The sequence below is a fragment of the Doryrhamphus excisus genome, chromosome 1 (genome assembly GCF_030265055.1).
Source record: "Doryrhamphus excisus isolate RoL2022-K1 chromosome 1, RoL_Dexc_1.0, whole genome shotgun sequence".
In the NCBI taxonomy this organism is placed as follows: Eukaryota; Metazoa; Chordata; class Actinopteri; order Syngnathiformes; family Syngnathidae; genus Doryrhamphus; species Doryrhamphus excisus.
This window is the reverse complement of record NC_080466.1, coordinates 36,502,311-36,527,452: the sequence shown is the minus strand read 5'-3', so window position 1 is coordinate 36,527,452 and position 25,142 is coordinate 36,502,311. Positions and strand designations below refer to the sequence as shown.

Here is a 25,142-nt window from a genome sequence, read left to right as displayed (position 1 = left end):
AATGTAAAACTTTACATTTTCCGTTTACTTTTGTTGCAATAACCGGCCCCCCTCGAGTGTACATAATGCATACAAATATATAATTATTTATTCGCTTAAGTTAAAAAAACAAGTACCCAATTTTTGACGTTAATGCATTTCGCAAAGGTGTATCATTTCTCAAAGATGAGCACTGTTAAACAGTAGCCTTTAAAACATTTATTTTGACATTTCGTTTCCGGAAACATCAGCGTTACTTCCGTAATGCGGAAGTGTTGCCATCGCATGCGGTAGTTGGCAGTGTTTGGATCAATTTCGTACATTACACACATTGTTTACTGTACATTTATGTTTTTAGTCTAAATTTAGCGACAGGCCGTCATGATGCTGGACAAGAGTCGTGTGACGGTTGTGGCAGACATCTTATTCAGCAACAGACATTCACCTGGAGAAGGGATCCACTGCTGCTGCTCGAGAGTCTTTGTGGAGTGAGTACTTCTGTGATACTTTTGTAATCGATTGTCGACAAATATTTAAAACATTGCAGGTGCTGGTGGTGTTAATCAAGTTGTTTATTTATTTTTGCTTCCTCTTAGGGACCGAGAACTCTATCGCTCAGATAAAAGACTGCTCTCCGTTCGCCAAACAGAAACTGCACGTGAAGGTAATTGAATTAATGCATTTTCTTTAACTGCTCTACGACCAAATGCAAAGCATAAGTTTGTCAGTACCCGGATGTTGATGTTGCTCGTGTACACAGTCCAGCAGTGATTCAGACATTTGACCTGAAGCTATGGACCCCCCATTCTTACACACTCAAAAAATGATCCTTTTGTTCTAAGTAACATGAAATATTGAACATGATCACTCATTCATTCATTTTCTACCGCTTTTTCCTCACGAGGGAAGCGGATGTGCTGGAGCCTATCCCAGCTGTCTTTGGCGAGAGGCGGGGTACACCCTGGACTGGTCGCCAGCCAATCACAGGGCACATATAGACAAACAACCATTCACACTCACATTCATACCTATGGACAATTTGGAGTAGCCACTTAACCTAGCATGTTTTTGGAATGTGGGAGGAAACCGGAGTACCCGGAGAAAACCCACGCATGCACGGGGAGAACATGCAAACTCCACACAGAGCTGGCCGAGGGTGGAATTGAACTCTGGTCTCCTAGCTGTTAATTATACGCGCTAACCACTCGACCGCCGTGCAGCCCTGAACATGTTTCATTGGTTAATTAGGAGGTGTTCAGTTGCCAATTGGCGTACACCGAGGTACTCGTACCCCACTTTTGGAACCTACGCAGCACAGTATATTTATAAAAGTAAACTGACGGAAATATTCAATTTGAGGCACAACCAAAAAGTCACTGAAAACTATGTTTGCATTTTACAAATGCTATACTGTAATTCCTTTCTCTGTAGAATCAGACCAAGAAGAAGACGAGGATGTCTATGAGGAAGATGAGTTGTTGGATGAAGAGGCTCAGCTGATGGCTAGCATGGGTCTGCCTCTTGCCTTTGCCAGCTCTTCCAGCCAGCGTAAAGAGGTACTGTACTTTTGTACAACTGCTAACTGACAAGAGTACCACCTTACAGGTACCACAGTAATGACACGAAAGGCTGGACATGTGGTTGTAGATCTAACACCATTCTTTTCTTGATGCCACAGCAGAAGCAATCGACCAAAAGGCCTGTTCCATATCTGACTGCGTCTCTCCAAGACGAGGAGGAAGACCTACGGTTTACCAACAAAGGTAATAAGTTACAATCATGCAAGTGTCAAAGTAGCGCCACAGCGATTAATCAGCAATTACTGTGATATTAACCCATACTGTATTTATATAACACAAGGACGAGTTTCACAGTGAATGGCTGTGTGTTGGTAAATCTGTCAAAAGGGAATTTTACACAGCCTGCACAATTTGCAGCGTCAATGTTGGGGGTTCATGGTGACATTTGGGCACACGGAACACTGCATAAAACATATTTTACCTAAATACACAATTATTGTGTGAATACTGCAACATTAACATGAATTCCTGATTGCAACCATCAAACTGACTATTAACCCTCCTCTTGTGTTAGGGTCGGCACCGACCCGTTTTACATTTTAATGCATAAAAAAAAATCACATAACATTTGTTTATTGCATGAAGGCCTTTTGACTTTGTCAGGAAACTCTATTTCAACAAAATAAAACCAAAAATATATATTTTTACTACATTTTAAAATGGTCTGGTTGAAATTATGACCACTGTATTGTTGGGGTCGGTTTCGACCCGGTTATAATAATATGACTATAAAGTTTATGGCAAACGCTAAAGGGAAAAAGTTTTCAGTTATAAGTATTCCGTTGAAAAAGATTCAATTTTATACTAAAGTTCTGTTGCTGAAAACAATAACTTTTTCTACCTTTTCTTGACATTAAAATATATATATGGGTCAAAATTAATCCCAACACCATAGATGTTTCTTTAGTGATTAATACTAAAATGAGAAAATAAATCAAACTAATTGATTTAAGAGCCCTCAGTAATAGCCAGATAACAAAAGAACCTTGAATTTATTAATATGATTTTTTTGACGTTCATTTTACCATTTTTGGAAATTGAAATTGAGGGGTATAGTGACAAAAAAAGGCCTCCATGCCCACACCAGAAGTATTAAGACCAACATTTTAATGGACGAGGAAGCCTAAGAAGGTAACCAAGACATGAGAAGCAAATTTGATGGTAACTTATTGTTTTTAGTGTATTTTATAGCTGATTTAATACACTGGTCAAAATACCAGATACCAGAAAGCTAACACAAGAGGAAGGTTAACTGACTAACTATTCAGCAGTGGTTGAACGGAAATGACAGTAAACAGACTTTTTTTTTTTTTTTTTTAATAATGATTTTGGATTGAACACCACTATGTTCTTAACAATGACCGAATGTTGTCCAACGTGTATCCACCTTTTGCTCAAGGCCTACTGGAATAGGCTCCTTCATACCTGCTGCTAAAAGTACACGAAAAATGCACAGAGTACTGAAGTGTTTGCTAATCACGTCAAGCAGAAGGTGAGGAAGGCGAGACAACCGCACAGAACACAAACTATAGTCACGGTGTCAGATAAATAGAAGACAACAGATAAGTAAACCCACACATTGTATTTAAATACACATACTGTATTTACATATGTACATGTGATTAAAAAAAAAACTAACTACATGTACATGATCAAACAGATGTCACATCCTACTGCTACCCCAATTGTGGCAAATTAGTAAAAGTTGTATAGCGCAGCTGGTAGTCTTTGGGTCCTGACCCAGGGATGGTTGGTCCAATTCCCCATTTGAGCTCAAACTACAAGTTTACTTGTATACTTTCATTCTATGTTTTAGCGCATTTCCACAGTATTATAGTCCAACTTCAGCCTCCGAATGGCTCCCGTGATCATTCTAAATATCGATTTTGGCACCTTTTTACAATGTTTCATTTTCAGCTTTTCAGTATTCACACACAATGTCTGCTGACATTGCATCATCTGGTTTTTACTTTTATTTTTTTTTACCCAGACATTAAAGATTGCTTGGAAGAAGAACTGAAGACGGCGAGCGAAGGGCTGAAGAGCCAGTCTGCTGATGATGCAGGTTGGCAGGCATACTGGGGTAAAATACACACACTTGTAGACACACATGCACACTAAAATCCTATACAACTAATGTACATAGAATATTATTGTTTGTTTTTAATCCAATCACAATAAAATAAGAAATAAGCCAATGTTGCTAACCATTGTCCTTTTCGTCTTCTGTATGTCCTGCAGCTCAACAAGGAGAACATCTGCTGTGGAGCAGCTGGCTGGAGAAACATGCTGACCACGACCTGCAGCGTTCAGAAGGTTCCCAAACTGTGACCGCTCCGTGGGACGACCCAGACACAAAGCCTGCCTGGGATCAACACGCTGCAGACACATACTATTACTACTGGGAGCAATACTCATACTGGGTAGCGCAGGGCTGGACCGCTGACCTACCTTGTGAGAAGACCACCGGGGGAGAAGAAGCAGCATCTGAGAAGATGAATGGAACGGAAGGGTTGAACCACCTCTTTGAACAGATATGCTCTTTAGAGTCAGCTGGGAACACATCAGCTGACTTTGGAACAAATATGGCCGACATTTCCGAACGACCCAAGTCCAAGGAGCCCTCTGATGCGGGGACTCGTGGCGAGAAATCTGATGTTGCCCCACAGCAGGACACAACACAACATACAGGTGATAGTTGGATTTCATTCATTCATGTGATTGCTTCATTTACTCTGCGTGTCCACAACACGCCATTGTTCTGTAAAAATGAACTATAGCACGCACCTTGTGGCGCCGTGACAAGTAACTAGAACACAGAGGGGTAGAATGGTCCGATCCCAGACTGTTGGTTGCTGGTTTGCCCCTCAGTCCTCGTGTAATGGCTCAAAGTGTTTATGCATTTCAACAACCATTCTCCAGTCTTAGATTCCAACATTCATTCATTCATTCATTCATTTTCTAACGCTTTTCCTCACAAGGGTCGCGGCGGGTGCTGGAGCCTATCCCAGCTGTACACCCTGGACTGGTCACCAGCCAATCACAGGGCACATATAGACAAATAACCATTCACACTCACATTCATACCTATGGACAATTTGGAGTCACCAATTAACCTAGCATGTTTTTGGAATGTGGGAGGAAACCGGAGTACCCAGAGAAAACCCATGCATACACCGGGAGAACATGCAAACTCCACACAGAGATGGTTGAGGGTGGAATTGAACGCTGGTCTCCTAGCTCTGACGTCTGCACGCTAACCACTCGACCGCCATGCCGCACATTACAACATTTCATGATATTTTTTTTTTTGTCACATCAGTGAGGAACATGGGGGTTAGATTCCGGTCTATACTTTCATCCCCTTCTTCTGTTGACAAGTCATTTCTTCCAAGTTTGGTCCAATATTTATTGAAGTATTTATTAAACATTAGAGCTACATCATTCATATCTTAATTTTTAGCATTTCCATGTATAAAACATTGAGGGTAATCTGCGTTCTTGAACCATTCCTGTGTTATTTAATATTCATATCCTTCATTCGGTATGTTTGACATGTACAATGACCACATCTTTGATTCAGATGACCAACAGGCTGCTGGCAGTTTCAACAGGCCCTCATCTTCAACGCACCGGATATCAAATGATGAAGATGATGGTGATGATGAGGAAAATCCTTCAAGAGGAATCGGAAAAGTCAAACGCAGGTGAGTTCATCATCATCATTATCATCATTATCATCATCCCCTGTCATGTTTCTGGCATCACCTGCTGGTAAAAAAAATATTTTTTCCGGTTGGCTAGTTTGCTCACTTGCTGTCTTCTTCAGAGTGGTCACATGATGTTCCTGTGATGTGTCGTCAGCTGATTTACACAGATGTTGGCGCTAAAGGCAGATATTATTTTGGAGAGCTTCTTGTGAGAGCTACTGATTTTTGTAACATTTATTTCCATAGCTTATTTCAAGCCTAACTGTGCACAACACGTGCTTCAAACGCTCGCTCGTCACGGTCACGAGCTGTGCACGCTCATTAGACACCTAAACTGGGGAAGTGCCGATACTGACACCCTGCCAAGTTCTCGCCCCCAAATGCCACACCAATCTAAAGCTTTTCAAAGTACCACCCTTGTGAGACTTGCACAGTGCAAAAACGTCTATCACTCTCACAAAGACAGGAAGTCCCACACATGGCTTGATTGTACTGAATGCTGCGGCAGATAGTTTGAAGTCATCTCTATTCTTGAGAAACGTGGGACTGTCCAGTCTCTTATTCCACATCGGATTTGGGATCCAACACGCTTGGCTATATATTAAAAGCGGATATTTAAAAAAGAGAAATGACGGTTTATTATCAACTACTGTAAGGTTGGGTTTGGCAGCTATTCGGAAGTCCTTGTGCGCACTTGGGAGTGTGACCAACCACAGCGGAGTGGGCGTGCCTGGAGGCGGGCTTTGGGTGGAATACATTTTAAACACACCGTTTTCACGGGAAGCGGGAAATCCAAAGAAGTACAGCTGGAATAAAGTGCAGATTCTGGAAGAACTAGAAAGCTTTGTGTGCTGGTTATTGTGTGTAGCTGCTCTATAGGAGTCCACAACTCAAAGGGCTACAAAGGGCCAAAAAAATAGGTCCCTTTTAATGACAAACCCCCAAGTTTTCCAGGCTATAGCAAAAATACAGAAATTAACTTCTGGGGGGGGGGTCTGTATGCACCATTTATGAGACTTGTATTGAAAATCATGTATCTGTGTGACTTCCTGTTTTGCTGTCTGCAGTCATGAGCTTGACATGGAGGAAATCCCTCATCTATCATGCGATGAAGCATGGAAGAAACTTGGACTCAAACACAATCCAGAATCACGGTGAGTTTGGCGATGTCCTGATGATGACGACATTGTGTTATTTTGATGTGTGTGTATTATAGTCCATCACATTCCATCATCCACTGATGGATTGTCCTTTTTGTCTCAGGTTTGAAAGTGTGTTCAACTTTAAAGACATTTCAGGTCAAAAGCGCCAGAGGCGTTGGTGCTCCAAGAGGACCGGCATCAACAAACACATCAGATTCACAGAGGATGAAGAGGTTCCACAGCCGGAGTGCAGCACCACCCTCCGTAAGGTAGGTCCTCTGATACCCTGATGACTTTCTGAGTTTACCCACTTACAAAGATATGAACACATACAAAAAGGTACTCTGTACTTAGAAACCTTTTGACACCTTTTGTTCTTGCCCATGGTGGTGGAAATGGTTGAATGGATCCAATGTCAAATTGTGCTTTTTTGGATTTCGCAGGTCCATAACTTCCTTGCAAAGATTCAGAGTGAGACACACATGAGTCCATGTGATCCGGGGGAGATTCACGGACAAAGCATGCCACGCTCTGAAAAAACGCCCCCATTACCAGAAGATGATGAGAGTATGGAAAAGAGGATCGGAAGTAGAAGCTCCATAGAAGAGGAAAGTCCTGCTTTGCTCGGCACTGAGAAGGAGACGAGTGTTGAAACCAGTCTCTTCCCTCATGTTGAGGAAACAAGGCGGTTAGAGTGTGTGGAAATCCCAGACTTTCTACTGCCTAACAGACCTGCAGCCAACAGTGGTGAGTATATTGTCCATTTCAGTTTCAAACGGCCCATCGACACGTTCTTTTTATGGCCAAAGACAGAGCACTACGGTAAATACTACACTACAGTATATAATACTGGAAAGACCACAAATCTGACCATAAATTGATATAAGTGGTGCTTATGTTTAGGGTTATATATATATATATATATATATATATATATATATATATATATATATATATATATATATATATATATATATATATATATATATATATATATATATATATATATATATATATAATGTCTTAAATGGACATAGTACATAGTGTAAGTGGTGGTTATGTTTATATACTATATATAGTATATGTCTTAAATGGACATAGTACATAGTGTAAGTGGTGCTTATGTTTAGGGTTATGTATACTATATGTCTTAAATGGACATAGTGCATAGTGTAACTGGTGCTTATGTTTAGGGCTATCTATATACTTTTTTTTTTGTATTTGTCTCTAGAGTCTAACTGTGAATGAAGTAGGCAAACAAAGATGAAGTAGAAATAAAATGCTATATTAGAAATGTTTTGAAAAAGGTGGATGTGCAAGAAAATAGAACAATTAAACAGCCAGTAAAAAAACAACAACAATTTAACTAAGAGAAAACCACAGCTTTTACTTAAGTTGTTGAGTAGAAAGTGTTTTTCAGGAAGAAAAAAAAAACAATACTTTGATGGCGGTTGAGAGTTCCCTGAGTTTCGTTGGTAAAAGATCATTCATTAGTTGAGTTCAGGGATTAGCAACCATTAAAGACACAACAAACAGAGACAATTATTTAAAAAAACATGACAGCCCAAATGAAGGTAAGACAACAAAAGCCTAAGCCAATGACACCGCTAGTCACTCAGTCACGCAATAATAAATGAACTAACAAGTCCATGAGAAAAATACATGATCACATGGTACGAACGGCGCAACCACTCGACTACTTTTTGTAATTATCCGAATAATCGTTGCAGCCCGACATATTTTATTATTAACATTGTTACACCCATCAGACTACATTAGTTTTAGCTTCGCTTGCGATATGGCCGCTACCGTAGCCCATATTAGTATCACATAGCAACATAGAAACCAACACTACACCTAGTGTAATTAATTACGTATTAAGCTAAGTATGCCGGAAATCACGCTGAAAAAGGTATTTGAACACAACACCTCATTGCTCATAATCACACCTTTTTAAGTGTGATTCAAGTGTGTGTTCCACAACTAAAGAGACTTGAGCTTTTAGCTTGATTGACATAGTCAGTTCATGTGGCACACAAATATATATCATTTGTCTTTCTATCCATTCAATGCAGTAAAAATTGGCAATTTGGTGATTAATCTGATTAAAATGTGTAATCATGGGCGGCATGGCGGTCTAGTGGTTAGCGCGCAGACCTCACAGGTAGGAGACCAGGGTTCAATTCCACCCTCGGCCATCTCTGTGTGGAGATGGCATGTTCTCCCCCATACCGGCTTCCTCCCACATTCCAAAAACATGCTAGGTTAATTGGCGACTCCAAATTGTCCATAGGTATGAAGTGAAGCGAGTGTGAATGGTTGTTTGTCTATTTGTGCCCTGTGATTGGCTGGCGACCAGTCCAGGGTGTACCCCGCCTCTCGCCCAAAGACAGCTGGGATAGGTTCCAGCACCCCCCGCGACCCTCGTGAGGAAAAAGCAGTAGAAAATGAATGAATGTGTAATCATTTGACAGCCCTACTTTTTAGCAGTTTTCTATCTTTAGAACGCACGGAAAAAAGAGGCGTATTTTATTGTGGATGACGGGCAAAATTCCCCTCCCAAAAAGTGCAGTTTGCTTTAAGTCGGCCGTGGAAGCCCTCGGGTTCGGACTTTGTGCTGGAGATGTTGCTGTTATGATGTGAACTCAATTGTGTGTGTTGTGAAAGATGTGAAAGATGCCAAGCAATCAAGGAAGAAGAGCAAACGAGCTAGAAAGCGGCAGGTACCAGCAGACATGGCAGCAGAACCGGGCCTGGCAAAATACTGGGCTCAGCGCTACAGACTCTTCTCTCGCTTTGACGAGGGGATCAGACTGGACCGAGGTCAGTAAGGAACTTGGCCTGCTTGTGTGTAAATGAGAAGAGAATAATCTTTGGTTGGCTTTAAAGCTTGTAATGCATGCTTGCATCCAGAGGGCTGGTTCTCTGTGACGCCTGAGAAGATTGCAGAACACATTGCCCTCCGAGTGGAAAGCAGCTTTCCCTGCACTCAGCTGGTCATTGATGCCTTCTGTGGGGTTGGAGGAAACGCCATCCAGTTTGCACTCACTGGGAAGAGAGGTGAAACGTTAGACGTCTGCATGTTTACAAAGATTATGACGGTGCGTTGTGGCATTAGGTTTACTGACGAGCAATAGTTTGACACCACAATCCTAGTATAGGCTAGTAATATGCACAACATTCATAATTCAAAAATATTCTAACACCTTTTGTGTCTTACGTATCCACTGGAACGCGTCTGAGTGCACAGCAGCAAACTTTCAGCTTTAACAAGAAGATGACAAGCTAGAGGTTTAAATACAAAATGACCATAAATGACCATATTTATCAGATTCCATTTTTCAATTGATGAAATTAGAACTCTATGGAAAATAACAGATTAAAATCCAGTAATTCAACCTGAAAATCTTGATTTTGAAAGGTCTTAAAATGTTTGACTTTAATTTCAAACATATACATAAACTTAAGTCTTGCTTCTGAGTGTTTAGTTTTTGAGGACGCTATAACATAACTACAAAATGGAACTAAATCAGCTGTGTTGTGTGCATATTTGGACGTTTTGCCAGTATGGATGCAAAATGGGTCTTGAATTGTATTCATTATGATATAAGTCTTTAATTTGATTTGTTGAAACCTGCAGAAACCCTGTATGAGTAGAAAACATATTAAATTAATACGTTAAATTAAAAAGAATGAAATATCGATTTATACTATTTATCTGTATTTATATAAACAATATACATTATAATGTTTATTTAATTGTATGTATTTAGATACACTCATGTTCACAATTTTTGGACCAGTTTAAAAGATGTGAAGAATTTACAATTTGCACTGTTGGATCTTAAGGATGTTCCAAATAGAGCGTCAAAATGCAAAAAGAAGAAATAGGAGTGAGACAAAAAACTGTTTTTTGTTTCCCAAAAAAAAAAGAGTAGAAATTAATAAAAAAAAAAATTAGGAAAGCAGGAAGTGAACAAATGTAACAGTTACTGATTGTAAAAGTACCAGATGGAGGGGTAGGATTTAATAAGCTTTGCTTCTTCCTACTCCTTTTGGACATGTGGAACTGGGAACTGATTATGGGATGCACTCAATTGTAATCTGATGCATGTTCAAATGAAATTAAACCATTACCAATTTTTCAGAAAGCTAATCCGAAATACATCCATAACATTTCTCCTGTCCTGTGTCCCACCTCAGTCCTTGCTATCGATATAGACCCGGTACGTCTGGACCTAGCGCGCCACAATGCTGCCGTTTATGGCGTCGGCCATCAAATTGAGTACTTGCAAGGAGACTTCCTCCAGCTCGCACCCCGTCTCTGTGGGGATGTCGTCTTCCTGTCACCGCCGTGGGGGGGTCCAGACTACCTGACTGCTGACATCTTTGACCTCAAGACCATGATGGAGCCAGATGGATATCCTTTGATGCTCATTTGTCAGTACCTTAAAGTGCTGCCTGGGAGCAAATGTTTCATATTTGATACCCCATTGAATTTAAAGTATTGAAGTATTGGGCACTTTTTAACACATTGGGCTCTAATTTCGTCGTCCAGGTACTTGTACCCAGGTCCAGGTACCGATGCCGCACCAATGGGGTGTGGCCAGCGCACTTCGTGAGCAGCGCGGTCTGCCGCAGCGCTGCGCACCCGCGCCTCCATCCCTCCCACTGGCACAAGTGTCTCCGCAGACTGCGCTTTGCCTGCGCCAAGAATTTCAGCGCACCTTTGGCGCACTGTTTTGTCACAGAATTGTCACTGCGCCGAGCTGAAAATGTGGATACCTTCACAGGCGCGCTACCGCGCCCATCTCGGCGCAGCCCCGTCTACCAAATTGTCAAAATGGCTGTGCACAGTGGCGCACTGAACCAAATTACCACTACGTGGGCTCCACCCCCCTGAGCCACCTTGCGCTGCACTACGAAATTTGAGCCCATTGTTTCTCTGTGGCTTAAAAATAACCGTTAGAATTTGCCAGTACAGTTTCTTATTTACAGTGAAGAAAATAAGTATTTGAACACCCTGCTATTTTGCTATTTCTCCCACTTAGAAATCATGGAGGGGTCTGAAATTTTCATCGTAGGTGCATGTCCACTGTGAGAGAGATAAACTAAAAAGAAAAATCCAGAAATCACAATGCATGATTTTTTAACAATTTATTTGTGTGATACAGCTGCAAATAAGTATTTGAACACCTGTGTATCATCTAGAATTCTGACCCTGAAAGACCTGTTAGTCTGCCCATTAGAAGTCCACCTGCACTCCATGTATCATCCTGAATCAGATGCACCTGTTTGAGGTCGTTAGCTGCATAAAGACACCTGTCCACCCCATACAATCAGTAAGACTTTAACTTGTAACATGGCGAAGACCAAAGAGCTGTCCAAAGACACCAGAGACAAAATTGTACACCTCCACAAGGCTGGAAAGGGCTACGGAGCAATTACCAAGCAGCTTGGTGAAAAAAGGTCCACTGTTGGAGCTATCATTAGAAAATGGAAGAAGCTAAACATGACGGTCAATCTCAATCGGAGTGGAGCCCCATGCAAGATATCACCTCGTGGGGTCTCAATGATTCTAAGAAAGGTGAGGAATCAGCCCAGAACTACACGACAGGACTTGGTCAATGACCTGAAAAGAGCTGGGACCACCGTTTCCAAGGTTACTGTAGGTCATACACTAAGACGTCATGATGTGAAATCATGCATGGCACGAAAGGTTCCCCTGCTTAAACCAGCACATGTCAAGGCCCGTCTTAAGTGTGCATATGACCATTTGGATGATACAGAGGAGTCATGGGAGAAAGTTTTATGGTCAGATGAGACCAAAATAGAACTTTTTGGTCATAATTCCAATAAGCGTGTTTGGAGGAAGAAGAATGAAGAGTACAATCCGAAGAACACCATCCCTACTGTGAAGCATGGGGGTGGTAGCATCATGCTTTGGGGGTGTTTTTCTGCACATGGGACAGGACGAGTGCACTGCATTAAAGAGAGGATGACTGGGGCCGTGTATTGTGAGATTTTGGGGAACAACCTCCTTCCCTCTGTCAGAGCATTGAAGATGGGTCGTGGCTGGGTCTTCCAACACGACAACGACCCGAAGCACACAGCCAGGAAAACCAAGGAGTGGCTCCGTAAGAAGCATATCAAGGTTCTAGCATGGCCCAGCCAGTCTCCAGACCTGAACCCAATCGAAAATCTTTGGAGGGAGCTCAAACTCCGTGTTTCTCAGCGACAGCCCAGAAACCTGACTGATCTAGAGAAGATCTGTGTGGAGGAGTGGGCCAAGATCCCTCCTGCAGTGTGTGCAAACCTGGTGAAAAACTACAGGAAACGTTTGACCTCTGTAATAGCAAACAAAGGCTACTGTACCAAATATTAACATTCATTTTCTCAGGTGTTCAAATACTTATTTGCAGCTGTATCACACAAATAAATTGTTAAAAAATCATGCATTGTGATTTCTGGATTTTTCTTTTTAGTTTATCTCTCTCACAGTGGACATGCACCTACGATGAAAATTTCAGACCCCTCCATGATTTCTAAGTGGGAGAAATAGCAAAATAGCAGGGTGTTCAAATACTTATTTTCTTCACTGTATACTCGCAATTTTCAAAGCAAGTAGTATTGTATTTCATCCTTAACATGAGAAACGTTTAAGATTTTCCATCTGGCTAAGCAAATAACGGACAGCATTGTGTATTTCTTGCCTCGCAACGCCGACATGGAGCAGGTCAGAACATTCAACCATTACATTATTATTGTTTTATATTTAAACATCCAATTACCGTACAGTTTAACATGGATGATACTGCTAATCTTGATGCCAAGTAAATACAAAGACAGTATGGCTGATACTGTGTTTTTAAATGTTTTCATTTGTGAACAATTTATAACACTATAAGACAAGGTAACAATACCAACATCATGCTATTGTAATACTATATATGGTAAGTATATACTACGACATAGGGGTGTTATTTCATGTGTCAAGGGTTCTAATGATGTTCAAAACTGTGTTTAGATGGTCGTAAACAGTTTTTCAAAGACCGTTTTTCACCGACTATGACAGTTTTTCACCGACTATGACAGTTTTTCACCGACTATGACAGATTATTTACCTTTTAGAAATAAGGAGTCCTACTTCACAAGAAGTAATTCATCACATAAATGAAAAACAAAGTTTAAAAAAAAAAACACATATGTGAAACTAAACAGAAAAAAACAGGCAAATGTTAGTCCAATCCAATAATGGTACTACCCTTGGATATTGATACTCAGCGTTGGAACCATCAGTACACCAGTACAGTTCGATATGACACACGACATCCAAAATTGCTTCCATAAGTCATTATTTTGATGAACACTTGCACAGAGGTATGCACATGTCTTTATTATTATTGAAGGACAAAACATAATTATGTTTGCTAATATGGACTTACACCAAAGTCATGTATTTCTACATCAATAGTCCTATAATAACGTGTGTGGATTCCAACGTCTTCCTAGGTGGCTTCGCTGGCGGGCCCTGGAGGGAAGGTGGAGGTGGAGCAGAACTTCCTCAACAACAAACTCAAGACCATCACCGCTTACTTTGGCAGCTTGATCAACTCAGACACCTGAAAACCGCAGGAAATGAACACGCTCCTGTCCAACTCATCATCTCCTAATGGATAACTTCACAAGAGTAACCTATTTTTTTCTACTTTTTAAGTACACTCTTTTAGCCATTTTTTAAAACTTGTCGTTTTGTCATTTTTAATGATTAAAGCAGAATGTTTCTACCTCCATGTTTGACGGTAGGGATGGTTTTGTTCTGCTCATATTCACCATGTCTCTGTCTCCAAGCACATACAATTCATTCATTCATTCATTTTCTACCGCTTTTTCCTCACGAGGGTCGCAGGGGATGCTGGAGCCTATCCCAGCTGTCTTCTGGTGGCCAGCCAATCACAGGGCACATATAGACAAACAACCATTCACACTCACATTCATACCTATGGACAATTTGGAGTGGCCAATTAACCTAGCATGTTTTTGGAATGTGGGAGGAAACCGGAGTACCCGGAGAAAACCCACGCATGCACGGGGAGAACATGCAAACTCCACACAGAGATGGCTGAGGGTGGAATTGAACCCTGATCTCCTAGCTGTGAGGTCTGCGCGCTAACCACTCGACCGCCGTGCCGCCCACATACAATTCAATCACATACAAATTAAATTATTTCTATCCCTTATTTGATGTTGCTTTCCAATATTGGAAAATGACATTTATTTTCCACCCTGCACACACACACACACACACTGTCTACATATAATTATTTCATATTCATGAGCTGTGTGAAGTGTGATTCATGCAAACATGGCAATCAACATAATGTATCAGCCTTGCTGCCTGTATTTTTCTACATAAGCACCACATTCAGTATTCCAAGCAGTTGCGCCGTGTAGTTATGAAATAAGGAGAATACTGCAACATTGAGAGGGGAGTAATATTTAATGTATGGCTCGTTTAAGCCATACACGCTCTTGTGTACCTAAGTGTACCTAATGTTATGTCCAGTCAGTGCCAGTTATATGTATTGAGTGTCTGCGCAGCGCAAACGCGCATGTTACGGAACAAATAACTTTAGATACAAAGCAAAGTAGAGGCGAGCTGAAGAAAAGCTAATAAAGTGGAGACATTGTGACAAACGCTGGGCCATTTTCAACTTCCCGATTGCACGTGTGAAGCAGCTGAGCACCTCTATGGCTGTCGCCGTCTCGGGAGAGGCGGGTCCCTGTGTAGGATTGGCCAATCACAGAGCTTGAAGCATGAATACATAATGAGCATTTTCTTTAAACACCAATACGGATTATGACGAAATGTACACGTTTCATACTCGTATCGGCCAAAAATGCATTATCCATAATCAATGGTTATAATATTTATAATATTTTTTGTTAAAAAAGTACAACTTACATATTTTGGGTATCAATAACCCCTTTTCAATTCATGTTCTGTCTCTATACGCGCATAAGTACGAAACAAATATCTTTTTAAAAAAGAATATCGACCCGATACCAATTGACATAGCCTCTGGTATCGACGCTATATCTACTAGAATCGTGCCGCCCCTGTGGCTGTTGTATAACGCTGAGCGTGGTAAAGTGTTGTATGGAGAACAGCTAAGGTTGTCTTCATTGTACACACTACAGAACAAACCCAAACTACTAGCTTTAGCATTTAGCAAGGGTGAATATAAATCGAGTTTATCAACATCTGCTTCCGGTGCGGGTTACAAAGGGGAGCCGTGAAAAGGTAAGAACACCCTGACTTAAAAGACTTAAATGTTGAAGCAGTGATAAAAGGATATTTCATGAACGATATATACCAATTTTATCAACGAGGTGGAAGTTAATGAATGATTTTTTTCCGCATTTGCGTTTCCTTTCAAAGATAAAACGAGCATATTTAGTCTTACTAACTGCCTGGAAATGAAGAAAATGGACATCTAGATTGTTTTCGTGTCTGGCGATGTCGTGCTTATGTGATATTGTATATATTTGATTTCTGAGTGGTGATTATTTTCTACTATTTTATATATTATTTATACTATTTTGACTGTAGTCTTTAGTAAGATGTTGTAAATTGTTCAATCATTTATTTGGGGGGATAAACAACCAAAGTAACTGACAAAACATCTGAAATAGCTTAATTTCACAGAATCAAAATATATGTTTTCATAAACAGACAGTATACATTCATCTGTATGGATCCTATACATATACACTATTATTGTAGATCAGGGGTCTCAAACTCAATTTAATTGGGGGGTTACTGGAGCTGGAGGGTCTGGGTGAGGCTAGGCCACATCAGGTTAAAAAAAACCCACATTTATTAAAAACAGAAAAATAAATTTTAAAAAACTGTCTTCAATGCTTTTGCTTCTGCTATAATCTACACTTTTTCAGTGCTTTGGTTCCGGTTTTCCACAAGAAAAGCTCTAATTAAACATTCCACTGTTCTCAAATATCTGAACTTTTATTTACTACACAAAATAAGATGACAAAATAAAGAAAAATCAATCAATCAGTAATCAATAAATAAAATAATAATAAAACAAGAAAAACTAAAAAAATAAGAACAAGTTAAGAAGGTGGGTGGAGAAACAGTACAGTATTAACAGTTATTTAAACTTTATTATTTAAACTAACATGAACATTAATGAAACATAACCATTTTACCTAATTAGCAAGTTAGCATCGTTACATAGAGGAGCAGCGTCGTAACTTGTCGCCGTCGTCAATTTGGACTCACCAATTAACCTAGCATGTTTTTGGAATGTGGGAGTAAACCGGAGTACCCGAAAAAAAACCTAGTGCAGAACATGCAAACTCCACATAGAGATGGCGGAAATGATTATGTACTACAAAAAACTGTATAACCAAATGATTAATCGACAAAGTGTAAGATAAAATATACAGTATATATAAAATGCAGAATGTTTTATTGTCCATAAATGCTTCAATATCATGTGATTCATCATGGTTTTATGTCACCTGAAATGACCTCGGTGTTTTTTTTAATTTTTTTTATACATCTCCACTATGCTTTAGGGTTATGTATTTTTGACAAATGTGTCAACAAGGGCCTCATCCAACTTGTTTTCTTGTGGCTGATTAAAGGTGTGATCTTTCATTTGCACAATGAACATACTAAGTCAACCTGGAAAAGATGTTTTAGTTATACTGTAATATATTAATATTATAATGTAGTAATATTAACCTTACCACAGATGGGTGAAGGTCCGGTTTCATCTTTATGTTCACGAGGGACGGTTATGCCTGAACGTGGATTTGGTGTCATTATTGTACCCCAACTCTTTGAAACACAATAAGCACTTCACATTTCAATAATAATGAGAAACAGTGAAAATACAGGTTTTGAAATGCAAACATATCATCTTATAATAGTGTTGGATTTGGCTTATTTATTCAGACTGATCAAGTCAAAATGTTCCTCTTTCTAGCTGGCGCCATATCTTCTATCTCTGAGCTCCAAGCTAACGTAACCATAGTAACCAAACCCTCCAAACTATCGACAAACATTATCCGCACGCTCAACTGACTGACTCACCACAAAAGCCCACATTTTAATGTTTAAGCCTAAGGGGTTTATATTGCTGTGTCATAGCAAACAAAGCAACATATTCGGAACCACTTCCCGAATCTGTCATATGGTACAGCCTGGGCAGCGTGGCTTCGGATATCATAAATTCTCAGTACACGCTTTGAAGCCCAGCACCTATTGTAACATCACTACTGTTCGGCTTATGTCAGGGGTGGGCAAACTACGGCTCGGCGGCCACATGCGGCCCACAAAGCGTTTGAATCTGGCCCGCCTGTTGCTTTCTAAGTATTTCAACTTTTAACATAGAAACTGGCAACATGACTTGCAAGTTGGATGTTTATTATTATTATTATTATTATTATTATTATTTTTATATTATTATTATTATTATTATTATTATTATTATTATTATTATTATTATTATTATTATTATTATTATTATTATTATTATTATTATTATATTTTTATTATTATTATTATTATTATTATTAATAGTTTAATTATTTTTCATATATTTATTCATTTTTATGAAATATTATTATTATTTATTTAGTAAAAAGTCAAATAGTCAAATTAAATTACATATTTTGATGTGGTCTGATGTTTAAATTGCTCCTGATACAGCTGATAGTAGAACACTTTTCCAGATAAAATTAGACAAATAATTCAAAAATATTTATTAATTTTTAAATAATTTTTTATGAAATATTATTATTTATTTAGTAAAAAAACAACAAAACTGTCAAATTAAATTACATATTTTGATGTGGTCTGATGTTATATTATGTTCTGATGTTGTGCTGTAAATTGCTCCTGATACAGCTGATAGTATAACACTTTTACAGATAAAATTATACAAATAATTCAAGGAAAATTATAACCATAAAATAGTGTATGTGTGTGTTAAATATGTTCTGCCCCCCCCCCCCCCCCCCCCCCCCCGACAATTTTGTTAACTCAATGTGGCCCACAAGCCAAAATATCTGCCACCCCTGTGCTACTACCTAGTTGAGTTCCTACTCAGGATGCCATTTTTGACTGATGTAAGCAATAGACCACATTGTTTTGTTTTTGGGTGAACTGGTTTTACTGGTCTCTTCAAAGGAACTTGATAATTTATGAATTATTCTTCACATTCGTTCTTTCTGACAGTATGTTTGGAGCAGTGGTGGTGGGCATTGGAATCGCAGGTGGGGTGAGGATCAGAGATATGTTGACTCCACTGCAAGGCAGCTCTGCTGAGAAACTCGCAGTCAGAGCATTCATATCCAGGTAACACACATGCACACACACACACACACACACACACACTGGTGCTGCAAATCGGTCCACACTTATGGTCACGTTGCAACATTTTGTCAACAGAAGACGCCTGGAGAGTCAGCAAGGAGTTAGTCAGATCTCCAAAGAGGAGGCTCTGAACAGAAGTGACATTCAAGTGGCGTTCATCTGCACCGAGAATTTGTCACATGAGGACAGTGTCAGGTAACAGAGAGGGACTCGAAAATTCTTATTTTGTACTATAATTTACAAATTATTATAAATGTATTATAATATTTGAATTGTATTTATACTTATTCGGGCACTATGTTAAAGGGGACCTATTATTATGCTCATTTTTCAGCCCTTTGTATTGAATTGTGGACTCCTATAGAGCAGCTACACACAATAACCAGCACACAAAGCTTTCTAGTTCTTCCAGAATCTGCACCTATTCAGCTGTATTTCTTTGGATTTGTGGTTCCCGCAAAAACGGTCTGTTTTAATGTATTCCACTCGTGGCCTGCCTCCAGGTACGCCCACTCCGCTGTGGTTGGGAGTTGATAAACGGTACAAGCGTTGATAATAAACGGCAATTTCGCCCACTGCCGAGTGCATAAATGACTTTTTTAGGAGTTGATAAACGGCAATTTATCTTTTTAAAATCTTCAAACAGCTAAAATAATGCATAAGGCTAAAAACAACCAATTACCTAAAAATGTAATTTATACTTCATAATACACATTTCTACTACTTCAACGTAAGGCACTAAATCAATGTGAAAGTCAGGTCTTATTTTCTGTACCATCAGAATGTACTTGCAGGCAGGGAAACACGTTTGCGTGGAGTATCCTATGACGCTCAACTACAAGGCTGCCGTTGACCTCTGGAATCTGGCTGAGGAAAAAGGTGAAGTATGATACAAGTATGATACCGTGGGGTGTTCATAGTCCAACCCAACGTTCATTTGTGCCAAGAGTTCGGAGTCTTGTTGAAAGTATTTCCTGATCTACCTGATCTATACTTTCTTGCATTTTCACTTCATGGAGATGCCATGGCTAGTTTCTTTTTTCATACACCAATGAAGGCAGAGTACTTGGAAAATGTCAAATCTGGCTGTAGGATATGTATTTTTACTGTTCATTCTTTCTCAAGGAGGATAAGGAGGAGATACCAAGAATATACCATCCGAGGTTCTCCTATTTGACGATGTAGAGCATGAATACAGGTGGATCAAAAGCCCGATGCCTGGATTAGCCTGCTGCTGTGTTTAATGTAACTGTCAGGAACAGATGACGTGTCCCACCAGGATGCTAAATGACGCATGGTGGCCTCTGATGGCAGTCCAGGCAATGAGAGATGTTCATTTGATTGGTTAAGATTACATTTGGCTGTGTTACACCCTTACACGCCTTCTGTCTTCCTTCTTTGCCGCTGGTGGGAGGGATGGAGGCGTGGGTGCGGCCCGCTGCGCCAGACTGTGCTGCTCACAAAGTGCAAAGCCCAATGTCTGTTTTGTTTTTTGTTTTTTTTTTGTGAATATCATATACTTTGGGTGTGTTTGCTGTGATTCCCAAGTGCAGCACTGACAGCAGTTTGCTAGTTTTGATCGTGCTTGTTAAGTTTGAAGTGTCCATTATCTGGAATCTTTCCATGGAATCACGGAATCCCAACTCTAAAAGAACCACTGACCCCTTCTTAACAGGATCTGAAATACAAAAATGCTTACAACCAACAATAAAGCCTCATGTTCCAGTGAATCTCCACTCACAGTGCCAGATTGTCACCGTTAGGGACGTGTGGGGATGAATTGGAACACCATCTTTAAGATGAAACAATCGATGTGCAAAGTCATCATTCATTCATTCATTCATTCATTTTTTACCGCTTTTCCTCACAAGGGTCGCGAGGGTGCTGGAGCCTATCCCAGCTGTCTTCGGGCGATAGGCGGGGTACACCCTGGACTGATGGCCAGCCAATCACAGGGCACATATAGACAAACAACCATTCACACTCACATTCATACCTATGGACAATTTGGAGTCGCCAATTAACCTAGCGTGTTTTTGGAATGTGGGAGGAAACCGCAGTACCCGGAAAAACCCACGCATGCACGGGGAGAACATGCAAACTCCACACAGAGATGACCGAGGGTGGAGTTGAACCCTGGTCCTCCTAGCTGTGAGACCTGCGCGCTAACCACTCGATCGCCGTGCCGCCTGTTTCGTATTCATTCATTCATTAAATTTCTACCGCAGTCATCATTCAAACATACTTGTCTCCTTCCTGCTCGTGCTGTGAGGTGTTCAGGTGCACTCGTAATTATGAGTGTTATGCACTCATTGTTTTTCATTTTAGTTCACTTACCTTCCATGACAATTGTATGTACTAATCTTAAGGAGACAATTCAACATTTTTTTCAACACATTGAAAAAAAAAAACAAGCAACAATTGTTTCTGATGTTGAATGTGTTTTATTTCCATTTTGTGTCGGAAAGACTTTCCTTAAACGTGAACATATGTCAACGTTGTGTGTTAGGTGTTATTCTCCATGAGGAACACATCGAGCTTATGTCTGAAGACTACAGGCAGCTGAAGCGAGAGGTCCAAGGAAACATCCTGCAGAAAGGAAGTCTTCATTTTACAGGTTTGTGCTTTGGTACTTTTTGGTAATAAATGTGGCCCTTGCTGATAAACACATTATAACGGGACTCTGTGAACGTGGCTTGTCATTCCAAGTTTGTACAGTAGATGGATGGACAGACATGACCCAAATTACAATATGTCGGTCTGTTTCTTTGTTTTTAAAAGGCGGTGTTCTGAAGCCTGGATTTGGTTTCTTGGCATTCAGTGGCATCGCTCGCCTCACCTGGTTGGTTGACTTGTTTGGGGAGCTTTCTGTAACAGCGGCAACCATGGAGGAGGACTCTAGTAAAAACTACAGCAAGATGACTGCCCAGCTACAAACTGCTGACAACAAGTGAGTACTTTTATGGCAGCCAGAGTACAGTAGACGCGTGTTTGGCGAAGGTTACATACAGTTAACTCCAGCGACTGGCCAAACACCATGAGTAATTGACACAGCCATGAAAAAATCTCTATTTTTAGCTCCCTCCTGCGAGTTTTTCACAACGATATTCTGCTGTAATGATTAGATTAGATTCAGCTTCTCTCTTCAATTACCATTGTTCACTTGTGACACAATCCAGGTTCATGTTCATGTTAAGCATCAAATGTGCAGGTAATCAGCGCTAATGCATGATTACATAAGATGAACCGTGACTGTCGAAGCGAGTCTATCTCAGCAGTAGTACAAAACTATGGAGCGTTGAAGGACCCTGAACAGAGTGTGAAATTCGAACACTTCATGAAAAAAAAGCATATAAAAAATCTGCCAGTGGTGCATGTAAAGCATATATAGAGAAAAGTGTATTTTATCCATTCATTCATTCATTTTCTACCGCTTTTTCCTCACGAGGGTCACAGGGGTGCTGGAGCCTATCCCAGCTGTCCTCAGGCGAGAGACGGATTCCACCCTGGACTGGTCGCCAGCCAATCACAGGGCACATATAGACAAACAACCATTCACACTCACATTCATACCTATGGACAATTTGGAGTGGCCAATGAAGCTAAAATTTTGGAATGGGGTGAGGAAACCGGACAAAACACATACAGCAGGGGTCTCAAACATGCGGCCCGCAGGCCAAATGTGGCCCGCAGGACACTAGTTTGAGGCCCCGCCTTGATATGAAAGTTTAATGTTAGTGTGGCCCGCGCAAGTTTGATATGGATGCTGTATGGTATCATGTACCCAGAAAAAATTATTACGTTTGATTAATGTTCATGTTAAAGTTTAAATAACTGTTAATAGTTATCCTCCCTATCCGTGTGGAAGTGGCAAGTTTTTGGCTATTTAAGTTCAAAGGAAATAACTTGAAGGCTACCGTTTAGGTCGCTAGCTTTCTAGATTTTTGACAATTTGGAGTGGCCAATTAACCTAGCATGTTTTTGGAATGTGGGAGAAAACCCACGCATGCACGGGGAGAACATGCAAACTCCACACAGAGATGGCAGAGCGTAGAATTGAACCCTGGTCTCCTAGCTGTGAGGTCTGCGCGCTCACCACTCGACCGCCGTGCAGCCCCGGTTTAGGTTCATGTGTCTGTGAAAATGATGACGTTGCAGTCTTTTACTGTGAGTGCTGTCCATTTTATTCACTGAAGGCCACACATTATCAAGGGAAATGCTTGATAAGTTGAGTCTGTATAGTGTTAGCTTGAACATAGCTTGTACTCGTCCATGCCTTCCTCGCCTTGGTTTAGGTTCTTGACGCCGCTTGCGACCACTTCCAAATGGTATAATCTTGATCACATGACATTTTCATCTGATTCAATTGCAAGAGTGATAGTTGAATCAAATGGTTGAGTCAGTGACTTATAAGACACTCCTGGTTTCCTCTGAAAGATGTTATTAGTCGGCTAATACGAGTTAATAGCGCTCAGCTAGTATGTTAAATAATGCCTTTCCGCAAAATGTCATCTGTGCCCTAGACCGTTGACATGGACGGAAGAACGGGGACCGGGCCTCCGAAGAACCAAGAATATCAACTTTCAATTTGACTCTGGAACGCTGACACAAATCCCTTCGTCACCCAGAGGATCAGTGGGCCTCTTCATGCAGGACTTGATCCTCTTCTCCTCCAAGCTCACTGGACAAGTGACTCCAGAGGATCTCCAGAAAGAGAAATGGAGGGTTCTACACTGTTTGCAGCTTGCAGAGAGAGTACAACAACTGTGCCAGAAATAAGTAGGTTTGACAGGTTGCAGTGTACTTTACGTCACCGTGCATACAAGTTTCATATTTTGTCAGTAAATTGATAAGAAATTAAGGTAGGCCGGTCATGATAATGGATATATCAGGGAAAAAAAACAGGTCAGTAATTATGAGCACTGGATAAATTGTCTCTGTGCTACACAGGCTGGATGACAAGAGAGTTCACTCTGTGCATTGCCTCTATATGAAATCAACACTGAAGAGAGAGAGAGAATCTTCTCAGCATAAAGCCTCTTTTATAACAGAAGGGAGTGGCTTGCCATGATTCAAATTTAACATAATTCATGAAATAAATTAGCATTCTTAACATTTCTGACAGCCCTAAAATGTAACAAAATACCACACAACAACAAAACACATTCATTCATTTTCTAGCGCTTATCCTCACGAGGGTCACAGGCGTGCTGGAGCCTATCCCAGCTGTCTTCGGGCAAAAGGCGGGGTACACCCTGAACTGGTGGCCAGCCAATCACAGGGCACATGTAGACAAACAACCATTCACACTCACATTCATACCCATGGACAATTTGGAGTGGCTAACATTTTGGAATGGGGGGAGGAAACCGGACAAAACACATACAGCAGGGGTCTCAAACACGCGGCACGCGGGCCAGATGTGGCCCGCAGGACACTAGTTTGAGACCCCCGCCTTGATATGAAAGTTTAATGCTAGTGCGGCCCGTGCAAGTTTGATATGATGCTGTATGGTATCATGTACCCAGAAAAAATTATTACGTTTGATTAAAGTTAAAGGTTAAATAACTGTTAATAGTTATCCTCCCTATCGTTCGATTAGCATAATTGGTTTGGCAAAGTTTTTATGTCGGATGCCCTTCCTGACCCAACCCTATGTATTTATCCAGGCTTGGGACTCGATTCTATTCTCACTATTCATTCTCATATCAATATTATTGATTTATGGATTGTTGCAACCACACCTGAAAATACCAATCTCATTGTGCTTATATGGATCCAGACACTAACATCATGGGTATCAATATTATTGATATTTCAATCGATGCGCTCATCCGTAGACAGCAGTACATTCGCACACAAAGTACACAGTATACTTCAGTGATGGAAGTAACATTGCAAGTCAAAAATTGCATTATACCATTTGTGCATTATATACAGTGGAACACAACCCAGAGAACTCGTTATTTATTGACAGTTACTATGGAATGATAACATTTTAATGAAGAATACAGGACCTCAAAGCACCATTGCAACTACGTATGACAGATACCTGGATGTTTTTACATGCTTGAATAGTGCTAATAACTGACTAACTAACTGCTGTACGCAGCATTCTGCTGTTCTGTACATCTTACTTGAAACATAATCTATTTATTTTCATTATGCAGTGATGTGCTGCAAAACATTTTAATACGATGGTATTACTGGAGTTAGCGCTGTTACAGGAACTTGTACCACAAAGCAATGGAATACTTGACATGAAACATATTTAATAAACTGGCCTGACTCCTTGCCATCATTTTCAATCATTCATTGTTATGAT

General features: G+C 40.4%; 2 protein-coding genes across 3 annotated transcripts; both read left to right on the top strand.

Moving 5' to 3' along the window:
• The first annotated feature begins 226 nt into the window (after window positions 1-226).
• Window positions 227-14,204, top strand: tgs1 (trimethylguanosine synthase 1). 2 transcript variants are annotated; one of them, XM_058091325.1, is made up of 15 exons: window positions 227-467; window positions 576-643; window positions 1,411-1,535; window positions 1,661-1,742; window positions 3,550-3,642; window positions 3,801-4,250; window positions 5,143-5,266; window positions 6,337-6,423; window positions 6,533-6,680; window positions 6,855-7,158; window positions 9,079-9,234; window positions 9,325-9,471; window positions 10,615-10,831; window positions 13,069-13,147; window positions 13,924-14,204. In XM_058091325.1, exons 1-15 carry the CDS (start codon window positions 361-363, stop codon window positions 14,035-14,037), a joined length of 2,301 nt encoding a protein of 766 aa, XP_057947308.1. In that variant the 5' UTR covers window positions 227-360; the 3' UTR covers window positions 14,038-14,204. The 2 variants fall into 2 exon arrangements, with proteins under 2 accessions (XP_057947308.1, XP_057947298.1); XM_058091315.1 differs by having other exon boundaries at window positions 1,658-1,742.
• A 1,337-nt stretch (window positions 14,205-15,541) lies between these two features.
• On the top strand, window positions 15,542-25,096 carry blvra (biliverdin reductase A). Its single transcript, XM_058074391.1, has 7 exons — window positions 15,542-15,715; window positions 18,680-18,799; window positions 18,893-19,012; window positions 19,599-19,696; window positions 21,327-21,434; window positions 21,599-21,767; window positions 23,341-25,096. The coding sequence occupies exons 2-7, from the start codon at window positions 18,681-18,683 to the stop codon at window positions 23,594-23,596; spliced, it is 870 nt and encodes a 289-aa protein (XP_057930374.1). The 5' UTR covers window positions 15,542-15,715; window position 18,680; the 3' UTR covers window positions 23,597-25,096.
• The last annotated feature ends 46 nt before the right edge of the window (window positions 25,097-25,142 follow it).

Bases quoted from the DNA above. Each gene is read 5' to 3' on its own strand.
- tgs1 (XM_058091315.1), top strand. From the start codon at position 361: ATGATGCTGGACAAGAGTCGTGTGACGGTTGTGGCAGACATCTTATTC. The intron at 644-1,410 runs GTAATTGAATTA...CTTTCTCTGTAG, and splicing joins AACAGAAACTGCACGTGAAG to AATCAGACCAAGAAGAAGAC. The intron at 1,536-1,657 runs GTACTGTACTTT...TTGATGCCACAG, and splicing joins CTTCCAGCCAGCGTAAAGAG to CAGAAGCAATCGACCAAAAG.
- blvra (XM_058074391.1), top strand. From the start codon at position 18,681: ATGTTTGGAGCAGTGGTGGTGGGCATTGGAATCGCAGGTGGGGTGAGG. The intron at 21,435-21,598 runs GTTTGTGCTTTG...TGTTTTTAAAAG, and splicing joins AGGAAGTCTTCATTTTACAG to GCGGTGTTCTGAAGCCTGGA. The intron at 21,768-23,340 runs GTGAGTACTTTT...TCTGTGCCCTAG, and splicing joins CTACAAACTGCTGACAACAA to ACCGTTGACATGGACGGAAG.